This window comes from Agelaius phoeniceus, chromosome 26 (genome assembly GCF_051311805.1).
Source record: "Agelaius phoeniceus isolate bAgePho1 chromosome 26, bAgePho1.hap1, whole genome shotgun sequence".
In the NCBI taxonomy this organism is placed as follows: domain Eukaryota; kingdom Metazoa; phylum Chordata; class Aves; order Passeriformes; family Icteridae; genus Agelaius; species Agelaius phoeniceus.
In genome coordinates, this window is record NC_135290.1 from 4,706,314 (window position 1) to 4,719,002 (window position 12,689).

Sequence of the window (12,689 nt, forward strand, 5' to 3'; positions counted from 1 at the left end):
GTGACATTATGTGGGAAAAACCCCTGGATTTTAAAATGGAAAGTCTGAAAAGGGGGATGGTATCATGACCCCATTAAACGTGGTTTTGATTCTTCTTGCCCTCTTAATTCCTACCAGACATGTGATAAATGACATGTTTTAGATTGAAATTTGTCTTAAGGCTCCACTAAATTAATGTGGGCCCTGCAAGTTCAACCTGCTCTGACGGAACAGTGAATGGAATTTTTGTTCTGTTATTGAATCAGGTGAGAAAAGAACTGTGAGAATAGAAAAAAATTAAACTATCCAAGCAGGTGGGATGTCATGAGTTAGAAACAAAGTGCTGGTTCACAGTGCTGTTCACAGTGGAGATTTGCCTGGATATATCATAATACCCAAGGTGGAATGAAAAGCTCTGGCTTTCTAAATCCAGTCTACATCACTGAAGTTCAGTTTCCTGGACTATTCTGCAGTGGATAGAGTGTACTTTCAGCTCACATGTGGAATTCATTACAATTTACTCTTAAGATTTGTGTATTTGCTATTAATATAAACAGCTGCTTTGTTTTTAATGAATGTTTGATGAGCTCCTGTGAGCTCCAGCCCCACAGTGCTTGCAGCCAGGAAACCAAACCAGCACATGGCAACTGCTTCAGCTTTTGGGTGCTGGAACAGGAGTGCTGCCCTGTCCTGGAGTGGGATTTGATATCCAGAGTGAGGGATCAGACACTGTGTGTGTGTGTGTGTGGTGCTGCTCCAAGCCTGGTCTGCAATGGTTTTTCTAAATTAAAAAAAAAGGAGGAAAAATAAAACTAGAAAATTATCTTCTCTTTCTGTAGGAGAAGAGTTTGTTGATATTTAGCCCTAAATCCTGTAAGGTAGGTGATATCTCCTCTCTCTCAGAAGGGAATGAAGTGAAGCACAGTTAAGACCATTATAAATGTCCTTCTCAAGCTTTCCTTGGATAAAGAAAACCTTCCTTTGAGCTCTGTGCAAGCCAGGCTGCCCTTTCCAATTTGGAGTATTTTCTGTTGGACCAGGAGAAGCTGTCCCTTCCTGAGATCATGGCATCATCCAATTGGGTGACACACATGGCACTTACACAGATGGGGTGCATTCTCTTGGTTTAATCTATAAATTACCATTAAAAAAAAAGCTGCTTGGGTTTCAGGAAGGGGTTTGTGAGGTAATCCAACCCTTTCCACACAGAGGCATCCATATGCCTATTCCAGGCCATGTCAAACATAGCTTGGAATCAACACTGAGAGCTGTGAACAGCAGGCTGGGAAGGGACAGAGAGACCCAGCAGCAGCTGCACACCCAAAATTGTTCATTAAAGCTTCACCATTTAGTGGCTTCCAGAAATCTTGGTTCTTAGGAGAGCTGGACTGGGAATTGTTAACTCCAGGAGCAGGCTCATCCCTGTTGGGTGTTTCCATAGGGAGGTACAGAGGGGAAGGAGAAACAAAGGTGTTTGGGAGAGGGTGTTCCATGTCTGAGTGACCTTGGGAGCTGTGGGGATCCGCAGGCAGGAGAGGGGCAGGGCTGTGGTGTCAGGGAGCAGATTTATTCCAGACCCTGCCTGGCTATAATTAGCACCAGGATTGTGAGTGGCTGTGGCATCCAGGCCGAGCCTGTGCTGCAGGGAAGGAGTTGGTGGCATTGTGTGACATCCATGGGGACAGTGGGAACAGAGGGACAGCTGGGATGTTCCACCTGCTGTGGCTGGGAGGGAGGGGGGCATCAGCACTGGGGTGTCTTTAATGCCTGTGGGAAGGAGCAGGAGGGGTTTTGGTGCTGTGACATCTCTCCTGAGCTCCTTGATGGGGCAGGCCAGGCTCATAGCCTGGGTCTGATCCTGATCCACAGCCTGGGTCTGAACCTGATCACAGCCTGGGTCTGATCCTGATCCATAGCCTGGGTCTGAACCTGATCCATAGCCTGGGTCTGATCCTGATCCACAGCCTGGATCCCAGCCTGATCCATAGCCTGGGTCTGATCCTGATCCACAGCCTGGATCCCAGCCTGATCCATAGCCTGGGTCTGAACCTGATCCATAGCCTGGGTCTGAACCTGATCCACAGCCTGGATCCAAACCTGATCCATAGCCTGGGTCTGAACCTGATCCACAGCCTGGATCCAAACCTGATCCACAGCCGGGGTCTGATCCTGATCCATAGCCTGGGTCTGAACCTGATCCAGAGCCTGGGTCTGATCCTGATCCATAACCTGGGTCTGATCCTGATCCATAACCTGGATCCCAGCCTGATCCATAGCCTGGGTCTGATCCTGATCCACAGCCTGGATCCCAGCCTGATCCAGAGCCTGGGTCTGATCCTGATCCAGGGCCTGGGTCTGAACCTGATCCAGAGCCTGGATCCAAACCTGATCCATAGCCTGGGTCTGATCCTGATCCAGGGCCTGGGTCTGATCCTGATCCATAGCCTGGGTCTGATCCTCATCCATAGCCTGGGTCTGATCCTGATCCAGAGCCTGGGTCTGATCCTGATCCATAGCCTGGATCCCAGCCTGATCCATAGCCTGGGTCTGAACCTGATCCACAGCCTGGATCCCAGCCTGTTTCCCAGCCTTGTTCCCAGCTCGGGTGGGTTGCACTGCCAGTGCTTTGCTCTTTTATTTTTTCTTTTCCTGACAGAACTGTCTTGAGGTGGGAGATGTTTCCCAGTGAGTGAATTGTTGCAGGAATATTTTCCTGATGAGAGCCGGGCAGAGAATCCAGTGTGCAGCACTGATGTCTGTGTGTGTGAGAGCAGCAATGCTTTTGCCAGCACGTGCTAAATCTTCTCCTGGGAGTCTGAGGGGAGGTTTTTAATCCTGTTTATTTATCAGTGAGATCCCTGTAACCCCAGGGGATGGTGTTCCCTGCTTAAGCACAGTGTGCACCTCCATTCCCCCCTTCCAAAGGCTAATTCATGAATGAATGGGCGCTGGGATGTGTTTCCATTCAGGCTCTGAGGCTGTTCTGAGCCTCCTGCCCTGCTGCTCCCAGGAAAAGGGGGATTGTGAGGCCATTTAAGTGTAACTGAGAGCTGAGAGTGTCTGAAGCTTTGAGATTGATGCCTGCCTTGGCCGGGGGCTTTGAAGTGCGAAGTGGCTGAGCTCGCTTAGTTCCTGTTTTATTTAGAACACGGCTGCGAGTTCCATTCCATGGAAAACGTCTATTTCAGCTCTTATTATGTCCATAAATCTTATGCAGAAAATTCACTGTTGCTTTTTGCAAACGCCTGTTCCCCTAATCAGCATTTCCTGGGCTGGTAAATCTTACAGAGCTTGGGCTGATCCCGGTGCTTCAGGTTTGATTTGTAGATGCCTTAGTTCCAGTCTGCATTTCTCTGTGCTGGAAAATGCAGTTTGGAGAGTGAGGATGGGGGAATGGCTGACCCACAGTTACAGGCAGTGTGTGCACAGACTGGGGCAGCCAAAGCTCTGCTGTGGGGGGAAGTGACACAGTTTGTTAGAAATTACTCCCAAAGTGATGCATGAGAAAAAAATTATTTGCAGAATTTTTAAATCCAGGTTTTCTGACAAAGCAATTGGTTGCAGGTGGCTTCTCATGCAGAATGTGAACAAAACAAAGCTTTCCTTCCTTACCAAAAAACCCCAAATGAAGCAAAACCTAAACAAACAAATCAAAATTAAAATTGGATGCTGAAGGTGTGAAAAATGGGACAAATCTGCAGGAGGCCAGTGCTGAGTTTGTTCCCTTGCATCAGTTCAGTGCTGATGGATTGAGCTCCTCCCAATATTATTTTGCAGTATCTCACAAAATCATGCCTCTTCTTTAGTAATTTTCCTTGTATTTTAAGGTTCATGATTCAAGAAATCCTCTGTAGGAAACCCTGAAAGTTGTTTCTGGAAGTTTTACTCAAAAACAGAGCACCATAGTACTGAGAAGCTTTCCATGTTGCCATGAATTAATGCCACACCAAACGCAGATTGCTATAAATAGAACTTGGATTTTGCCTATAGACCCTGTTTTAAAACTCTAGGTAATGCAGAGTATGGGTGTTTACTTTTTTTTAAAAAGATGTTCAGATGTATCTTAGGCTTTGAGAACTGTGCTTGTTTTTAGCACGGTTTGTGTGTAAGTGCTGTCTTGGAATACCAGAGTTGGAACCCATGGTTTTTGCAAGTGCTGGTCAAGGATGGCTTGCTTAATTAGAGCAGAACTGGAATAAAAACTGGAATAAATCTGTGCAAGGATTTCTTCGGACTCTTCCATCTATATTCAGTTTTATTACAATTTAACTGATCATTTTTTCTAAAACCAGTTGAATTTTGCCCTTCTCTAGCACCTTGCTGGCAAGCTGTCTTGGTTTGGAAAGCCAGGAGTCTGCTAAGGAAGGCAGGAGCCTCCCCTGAGATGGAGAATGTAAACCCTCCCCACCCCTCTGAATTGGTGTAAATTTTAAATTAAGGGGATCTCAGGCAAAAATATGGGAGCAGGAAATAACAATTCTTTAATAGGGAAGGGGAAAAAAGAAATAAAAGGGTAAAATAAACAATGCAGTACACCAGAACAACACTGCCAGAGTCAGAACCCAACCTGACACCCTGTGGGTCAGGGTGTTGGCACAGTCCCATTGGAATTGTGGCTCAGCCCTCCTGCAGTGTCAGGGGTGGTTCTGTTGGAGCAGGGATCCTGTAGAGAAGGATGGATTCTGCCTCTGAAGATCCAGGGGAAGGAGAGGCAGCTGCTGTTCCTCTGGGGAATCCCGTGGAGAAGCCGTGCTGGTGTCTCCAAACCTCTGGATTATATCCAGGCAGGAATGCTTGGCTCCTCCCTCTGGGCTCACATCTCCCAATGGGATGCTGTAGTTCTTATCAGCCATGCAGTGACATTCCATAGCTGTTATCAGCAGTGTCCCCTCCCAGGGAGGTGTGAATGTGGTCATTCAAAGAGAGAGATAAGGCAAACTGCCCACTTGACAAAGATAATCTGCCATACAGATGGGAATGGAAAACATCTTGCCTTGCAGTCTGGAACACAAGCTCACATTTGTAATGGTCCCTTTTCATTCCAGGTACAAGATGATCTCTGAGTTCACGTGGCCCAACCACGATCTGCCCTCAGACAAGGAGGCAGTGAGGAAGCTCATCGAGTGCCACGGCTTCCAGCACGACGTGGCCTACGGCAAGACCAAGCTCTTCATCCGCACGCCGCGCACGCTCTTCACCCTGGAGGAGCTGCACGCCAAGATGCTCGTCAGGATCGTCCTCTTCCTGCAGAAGGTAAAGCTTCCACTGCCTCAGAAACTCAGCTCAAGCTCCTTGAACCACCCTTGCTCTCCTTCCTGCCTCTGTTGTTGCATAGATTCCAGACTTCTACACTTTGGTCGCTGCTGGATATTTTTAGGGCTCTTTCCATGGTGCTCTCTGGAGCCTTGGTGTGGTGGGAGCTGTAGCACCTAAAAGCTTGTTCATTGTCACTGTCATATTTTCTGAAAAATCCTTTCTCAGCATCTCTGCTGGTCAGAGTGACTCTGAGGTACATTCAAGTCTCTTTTCCCAGCCAGCAGCTGAAGAAGGAGTCAGGATTCTTCTGGCTTTGTTCTCAAAGTTGTTTATTATTTCTTATCTGTAACATTCTTTCTGTGGCCTGCCGAGGTCTGTCTGGAAACCCAACCAGTTTGACCAGGATGGGAGCAGAAAACATCAAGTCTAGGGTTGGTCTCTTGGTATTTGTTGTGCTGAATGGTTTGTATTTAGTAGGGAATTCTGCACCTTTTGTGTGCACTGAGTTTTTCTGGAAAGGCCAAGCTCAGGCTGTGGAGGGTGCAGGCCCTGCCTTTCTCTGAGCTTTGTGGTTCAGAGTTTTATTCCCTGTTCTGAGCATCTGCTGCTACTGAGCTTCCTTGGACTCTCAACATCTTCTCCTTCCTTCCTCCTCTGGAAAGGGGAGCACTTTTCCATCTGGTTTATTCTCTTGGGCTGGCCTGGGGCTGATCTCTGGTGCTCCCATGCCCCCTGGGAGGTGTTCCTGGGTCCTTAACTGTGCTTCCCCTGTGCTCACCAGGGGTTCTAGGGAGGAATTTCCTGCCTGGAGCCACTTGGATGTTTTCAGGGAGGTCCCAGGGCCACAGCTCTAACCCAGAGTCTCTTTCTCCCCAGGACTGGGGTGAGCTAATGAGCTCCTTGTGGATAAAGCTGCAGGGGGAACTGCTTGCTCCCAGGTGGCTCCAGCTTTCATATTAAACCAGGGAGCAATTGAGGGGTGACATTTTTGGAAATTGCAAGGTGCAGCTACTGGAGAATAATTTCAGAGCCCCAGGCTGTGTTGCTGTGGGAGCAGATCATGGCTCAGTGAGCTCCAAGCTCCTCCTTCAGATAAATCCAGTGAGAGGCACAATTTTAACAGCAACTTGTCAGTTTGGTGAGTTTGCTGCCAGCTCCAGAATTACATTGTCTGGGCTGGGATCTGGAGTGGGCTCAGCATCAAAGACAGCAGGGCAAAGGATTTTTTTGCCCCTGGAAGGTAAAGAACCTGCTTAGGTGCAATGGATCAACTCCTTTGCTCCACAAAGGGTTTTGCTGCAGTGGGTTTGTGTGGCATCAGGTGTAGAATAACTATGGTGCTTCTGGGGGTTTCCTTGTTGCCACAGTCAGCAAAAGTGATAGAAATTAAAATGCTGGTGCACGTTGTTCTGTGGCTTCACAAACCTCCCTGCCCTGTGTCCTGCTGTCCCTGGGGTGGGAGGGGACCAACATGAGTCTACCTGAGGACTGCAGCAGGACATGGAGGCATCTTTTTGTTATTTTTCTGTAAGAAATCTCCAGGGAGTTCTAACTTACCTCATAAAGGATCATAAAGGACAAACTCCTTCTCCAGTGTTGAAGGACCTGAGGACTCTGGAGAAATCTGGATGTCCTCCTGGAGCTCCTTCCCTGCAGCTGAACCCTCTCTGCTTTCACTCACTGGAGGTTCTTAACCAGGCTCTCAAATGGGGCTGGCAAGGGGATGCAGAGGAGCTTTTCAGAGTCCTGGAACTCACAGCTAAACCAAGCAACTCTCAGTGAATCATTAAATGCTTATTAAATTTTTATTAAGAGAAGGTGTTGAGCTGGTATCTATAGGTATGGATTAGAGACCTTGTACAGTGTTATATCTACCTGAAAAAAGCTTGACTTTGTCTCCACTTCCAGTGTTTCTCTTGTTTCCTGCTAACTGAGCTCCAGCCCTGGCTGGGATCCCTCCCTGGCTCTGCTGCTGGCAGATGGGGCCGGGCAGTGCTGGAAAAGGTACAATCAGAAATCAAAGAGGAGGGATCTGATGAGGCCTTCTCTGAGCTCTGAAAGCATCAAGGCAATTTTGCCTGTCATTTCTGTTCTCAACTTGCTTTCAATTGTTCATTAACAACTCACAGGGAAATTTAATTCTTGCTCTTTTTCTTCTTTCTTTAATTCTTGCTCTTTTTTCCTTCTGTAGTTTTGCCTGTGAGCATCAAAGGCTGAGGGAGACAAACTGTGAGCACATCTAGAAGGATTTGATTTTCTTTTAAATAACTGAGCCTTCTGTTGCATTGGAGTTCCTCAAATTGTAATTTAGGAAAAGGGGAAGACAAGAGGAGATGAAATGTGGTGTTGTGACAATGGGCACTTGTGTGACACGAGTGAGGCAGATGTGAGAGCAGCCTTAGAGCAGCTGATCCCAGCCTGGGGCCCAGGGGTGTTTTCCTCTGCACAGGAATGAGTGTAAGTGAAAGAATCCACATTTAGCAGCTCTTTTTTTAATGATGTGTATTCTGTGGCTTATGGCTGTCCTGCAAATCACGAGGCTTTCCAGAAGGGACTCAGTAATTATCTGGAGAGCTTCATCATCCAGTGACCCTTAACCCTCCAAACAGTGCTGCTGCCTTTGTGTAATGGTGCTTACCAGTTTGCTTCAATTGAATTAAAACTGACTTCTAGTTTAAATAGATCATTTTACTTTCTTTTGTTCCACATCTCTGGGATGTCTTTACCTTTAGATTTATCTTTCAGGCTCCTTTTTTTTCTGTGGTAAAATGTCAGTGAGATCCCAGGCTGTAAATTTCCTTCTGCCCCACTGCAGTCAGTGAGCAGATGTGATGTGATTTAACTGTGGCAACTTGCTGGTTCCAGGAGAATTCAGCAAGTGAGAGCTGTGTCCAGTGTCACAAACCCCATGTGGCAGCAGGGATATCACACCAAAGGGTCACTCCAGGAGCCCCAGCTGAGGTTGCTTCATGTGATGCTTTAGGGTTTATTTGCTGTACCTGTGCTGCTGCCAGCTCTGTGATTGTCACCCTGAATGCAAATGGAACAGCTCTAATGTTAATCATGCAAATAAAATATAAAAAAAAAAAGAAAAGCTGCCATGAAGCTCTGCTGCTTTTGCTGCCCTTGGAAAGGCTCCCACAGGCTCATTAGCTGTGCAGAGCAGAGCTTTGTTCGGGGAAGAAAGCCCGGGCGGGCGGCACGTGCGGGCTGTGCAGATGATGGCTGCTGTCACTGTAATTTACTGCCACTTTTCGGTGGCATTTTATCAGCCCGGCACAGCTGCACATGGAAATCGCTCCTGAAACCTTCCTGCCTGGCAGGGAAGCAGCGGGAATGTCCTTGAGTGCAGCCCTGCCCCTGCTGGGACACAGCCCAGCCACGGGGGCAGGGCCGGCCCTGGGACGTGCCCTGGGCATCCCGAGGTGTCCTTGGGCATCCCAGCGTGTCCCTGGAGCCAGATGGGCTCGGCAGAGGCTCGGGAGCTGCCATCGCCATGGCAACACTCCCCAGCCTGCAGGGAGAGAGCAGCACAGAGCCGTGGCTGAGGTGTCACCATTCCTGTCACCATTCCTGTCACCATTCCCTGCTCCGCCTTCCCGCTCCAGCCCCACCAGCCCTGGGAGCTCAGGACACAGGGAAGCCTCAGGCACACAGGGAAGCTCCTCCATGGACACAGGAGGTGATTCCTGACAGGTTATGTGTAAGAGCCAAAATGAGGGATGTGGGACTCCAGGAGGCTCTCCAAAATGCAGTTTATTGTATCCAAAATGCAGTTTATTGTATCCAAAATGCAGTTTATTCCATCCAAGAGGTTACAGCAGCCCAGGGTCATGGGTGACAGAGCTGTGCCCACAGCTGTCAGCTCCAGCTGCAGGCAGGCCTGGAGACCCTTTGGTTTTGGTCACAATGCATTATTTACTTTTCTTTTGGTCACAATGCATTCTATACTTTTCTTTTGGTTACAATGCATTATTTACTTTTCTTTTGGTCACAATGCATTCTATACTTTTCTTTGCTGAGCATCTCAATACAGCAGAACCAATCTATACCTTAACTATTATCTATAGCCCATCATAACTGCTGTAATTCCCATATTCATGTTACTGTTCTCCAATCACTCAAAGTCAGTACATCACAATTTAAGCCAGAAGTTGTTTTTCAGTTTTCTTGCAGTGGAAAATTCTGAGACCTTTTTTTTACTTGCCACACCAGCAGGCTTGTTTGCCTGTGCTTTCTGCTGGTAAAAACATCTTCTTGTTTGGGGTGGGTTTATCCTTTGCTCTAAACCATAAAAACCCTTTCTAACTTACAGATCCTTTGCCTCCTTGGTTATCCAGTGAGACTGGCTCAGCAATTCTTTTCTTCTCTAGCAAAACTTGCTTCCATCTCTATTCCTTCATCAGACTCCACATTTAAAAATCTTTCCGCTAAGCATCCATATCTGTGAGACTTTCTTGTCAAACTTTCATCCTTCCCAACAGTTATGGAGGGACAGAAGCAGCCAGTGGGGGCTTGGGCCAGTGACCCACACAGAAGGGATGAAGTGGGTTTGCCTCTGGACCCCAGGCTATCAGCAGGAGCAGGTCTATAATGTCACTTGGATTGGTATTCTGGAGCCAGGCTTTGATCTGGAGAGGCTCTGGCAGGGAGGAGCTGTGGCAGGAGATGCTGTGGCTCCTTCCTGAGGAGCAGGGGCTGGGAGCTGCCAGGACCAGGTGCAGGGAAGGAGGAAGAGCTGGCTCCATCCCCTGCACTAACACTGACTGATCCCACAGCTCCTCCCCTTCCCTGGGCTTGGAGCATCCCTGACTGCTTCCAGGGAAGGCATTGAGGCAAAAAAAATCCACCCTGCCCACCCTAGAAAATGCCAAAGCATTTTAAAAATGCTTTACCTCTTACCAAAAAAATGAAAGAGAATTTCTGCCAGTTTAGCCCCCCAATGGCTCAGCTGCCTTCAGAGGAATGGCAATAATGGGGGTCTGGCCTGTGGGAGAAAAGCAGGAGAGCTGGATCCTGCCCTTTCAGTAGCAGGTACCTGGAGACACCTGGATACCTTCTTGATGTCCTTCTGCTCCAGGAAATGCTGTGGAAACACTCTGTAACCTAAATAAGCATAAATATCAGTTATTGCTGAGCAAGAGAGGAGGAGAGGGGGTGCTGGGAGTATGCACCACTGTGTAAAATACAGTATGGAGAGCAGGGAAACAGCCTGTTCCAGGGTCTGGTGTCCCAGCTGGGTCACCTGGAGCTTCTTGGCTGTTGGAGCCACCTTAAAGCTTGGATTATCATTTCCAGTGCAGGTGGGGAAAAAACAAAACACAAAGAAAACCCCAAACTCTTCCCTGAACCTTTTGCCAGCATCAGGGAGAACATTTCTGCTGTGATGAGTTGGTTAAACCAACCTTTGGTGGCTCTGATCCTGTAAATCATTCCAGCTTCTCTCTCTGCCTTTCACAGCTGCAGAGGATTTTTTTCCATGCTCATCCATGTGTACCACAGGCAAATTGGGAAGAGCAGATTGAGCCCTTGCTGCTGATGCTTCCACATTGTTATCATGGGGGGAATGAGCTTTTGTTGTGCCTGAGCTTTCCACCTTTTCAAAGGTTCTGATCTGCTGCACCTCAAGGTGTCTAAGCCTGCTTTGAGCTGTGACAGAGCTGCCAGTGTGGTGTAAAAAAGGGCAAAAACCACAATTCCTTCAGGAGATTCTGGGCTTCCTGGATTAATAAAGTGCAGACCCATGGGACACCACAAAGGGCACCCAAGGACCAGCAGCTCCATGTGGGGGAATAGTTGGGAGCTTTCCCAGGGTTGGGAATCTCCTCCCTGTCCCAGAGCATGGGGGGTGTTTGCTGCAGCTGTGGCTGAGCTGCAGGAGGAACCTGGAGCTGAGATGTGGCTGCATCCCACACCTGGGAGCTGCTGGAGCATGGCTCCTTTGGTGATTTTTATGTTCTTTATTGAACACACTCTTGTTAGTGCCAGCTAATTAATCTCAGAGTGGGACCCTTCTCTGTTTCCAGCCTGTGGAATATTGTTGCTATTAAGCAAAGCAATACAGTGAACATTGTTCAGCTGACTTATGGAAAGAGAAAAGAGCTCTCAGCAGATGCAGCAGCTCTCTGAGGTGATCTGGGACAACAGGGAGCCTTTGATTTAAACCCTAGATGGGATCCACATTTACTCAAACCAGGAGAAGGCAGATCACAGTGAGCTGTGAGTGAGCTCTGAGCCCTCCATCACAGCCCAGCTCTGTGGGGAGGTGCCCCTCTGGAGCAGGCAGGGCTGGGGGCACTGCAGATGGGAGCGTTCCTCCAAGGCCCCTCTGCGCTGGCACGTAAATAATATTTAATATTTAATATTTAATATTTAATAACCTGCCCGTGTGAGAGCCTCCAGAGCTGAGCAGGGAGCTTTCTGCCTGCCTGAATTCTTTGATTCTCACCAGTTGGGCTGCCTGGAGGGTAAACCATGGGTTTGGACAGATGGAATATTGATCATGGAGCAGTCCGGGCTGGGCGAAGGAGGCTGGTGGGAGAAGGTGTTTGTGGTGCAGCAGGAATGGAGGAGTTTCCCAAAGTTGGGTTCCTTGCAGAACTGCTCCAAAATACCATTCTGACCCCTCCATCACAGCCCAGCTCTGTGGGGAGGTGCCCCTCTGGAGCAGGCAGGGCTGGGGGCACTGCAGATGGGAGGTGCCCCTCTGGAGCAGTCAGGGCTGGGGTTTATTTAATATTTAATAACCTGCCTGTGTGAGAGCCCCCAGAGCTGAGCAGGGAGCTTTGTGTCTGCATGAATTCTTTGTTTCTCACCAGTTGGGGCTGCCTGGAGGGCAAAGCATGGGCTGGGACAGATGGAATATTGATCATGGAGCAGTCCAGGAGGGTGGTGGGAGAAGGTGTTTGTGGTGCAGCAGGAATGGAGGAGTTTCCCAAGGTTTGGCTCCTTGCAGAACTGCTCCAAAATACCATTCTGGGGTTTAATTTAGCCAAGCTGGGTTTGTGTGCTGAATCCTGGGCATTTGTTTGCTCACTGATGTGTTTGGACTGGGAGCTGTGTGGGTTCTGCTCTGCACTCCCAGGGATTGCAGCATCTAGGTCAAATCTAGATTATCCCTTTTTCCATGGGAGATATACAGGCAAGGCTGCATCCTGGGCCCACCCTGGCTGCTCTGCTGGCTTTCCCTGTGCTCTGCAGGGCCCAACTAATTGTTTTCATTTCTTTCTTCCCTTTTTTCTCATTTTTTGATGGCACATTCAGAGCATGGAAGAGCCTGCAGACAAGGCTGTAATGCATAGATGGGTGTGGAGGATTTATGTTCTGCTGAGGTGATGGATGTGATCTTGGATGTGAGGTTTCTTTAATCTTAGAAACTCTGTTGGAAGCTCAGTGAGGTTTTTAAACTGATTCTAAAGGTGTGTTCAGATCTCCCCTGCCATTCATCTGAATTT

General features: G+C 48.3%; 1 protein-coding gene across 1 annotated transcript in view; it reads left to right on the forward strand.

Moving 5' to 3' along the window:
* Nucleotides 1-12,689, forward strand: part of MYO1D (myosin ID) — a 171,254-nt gene that overhangs the window by 68,312 nt on the left and 90,253 nt on the right. The window contains exon 16 of the mRNA XM_054649462.2: nucleotides 5,025-5,232. Coding sequence (XP_054505437.1) covers nucleotides 5,025-5,232 — 208 coding nt within the window. The remainder of the gene's footprint in view (nucleotides 1-5,024; nucleotides 5,233-12,689) is intronic.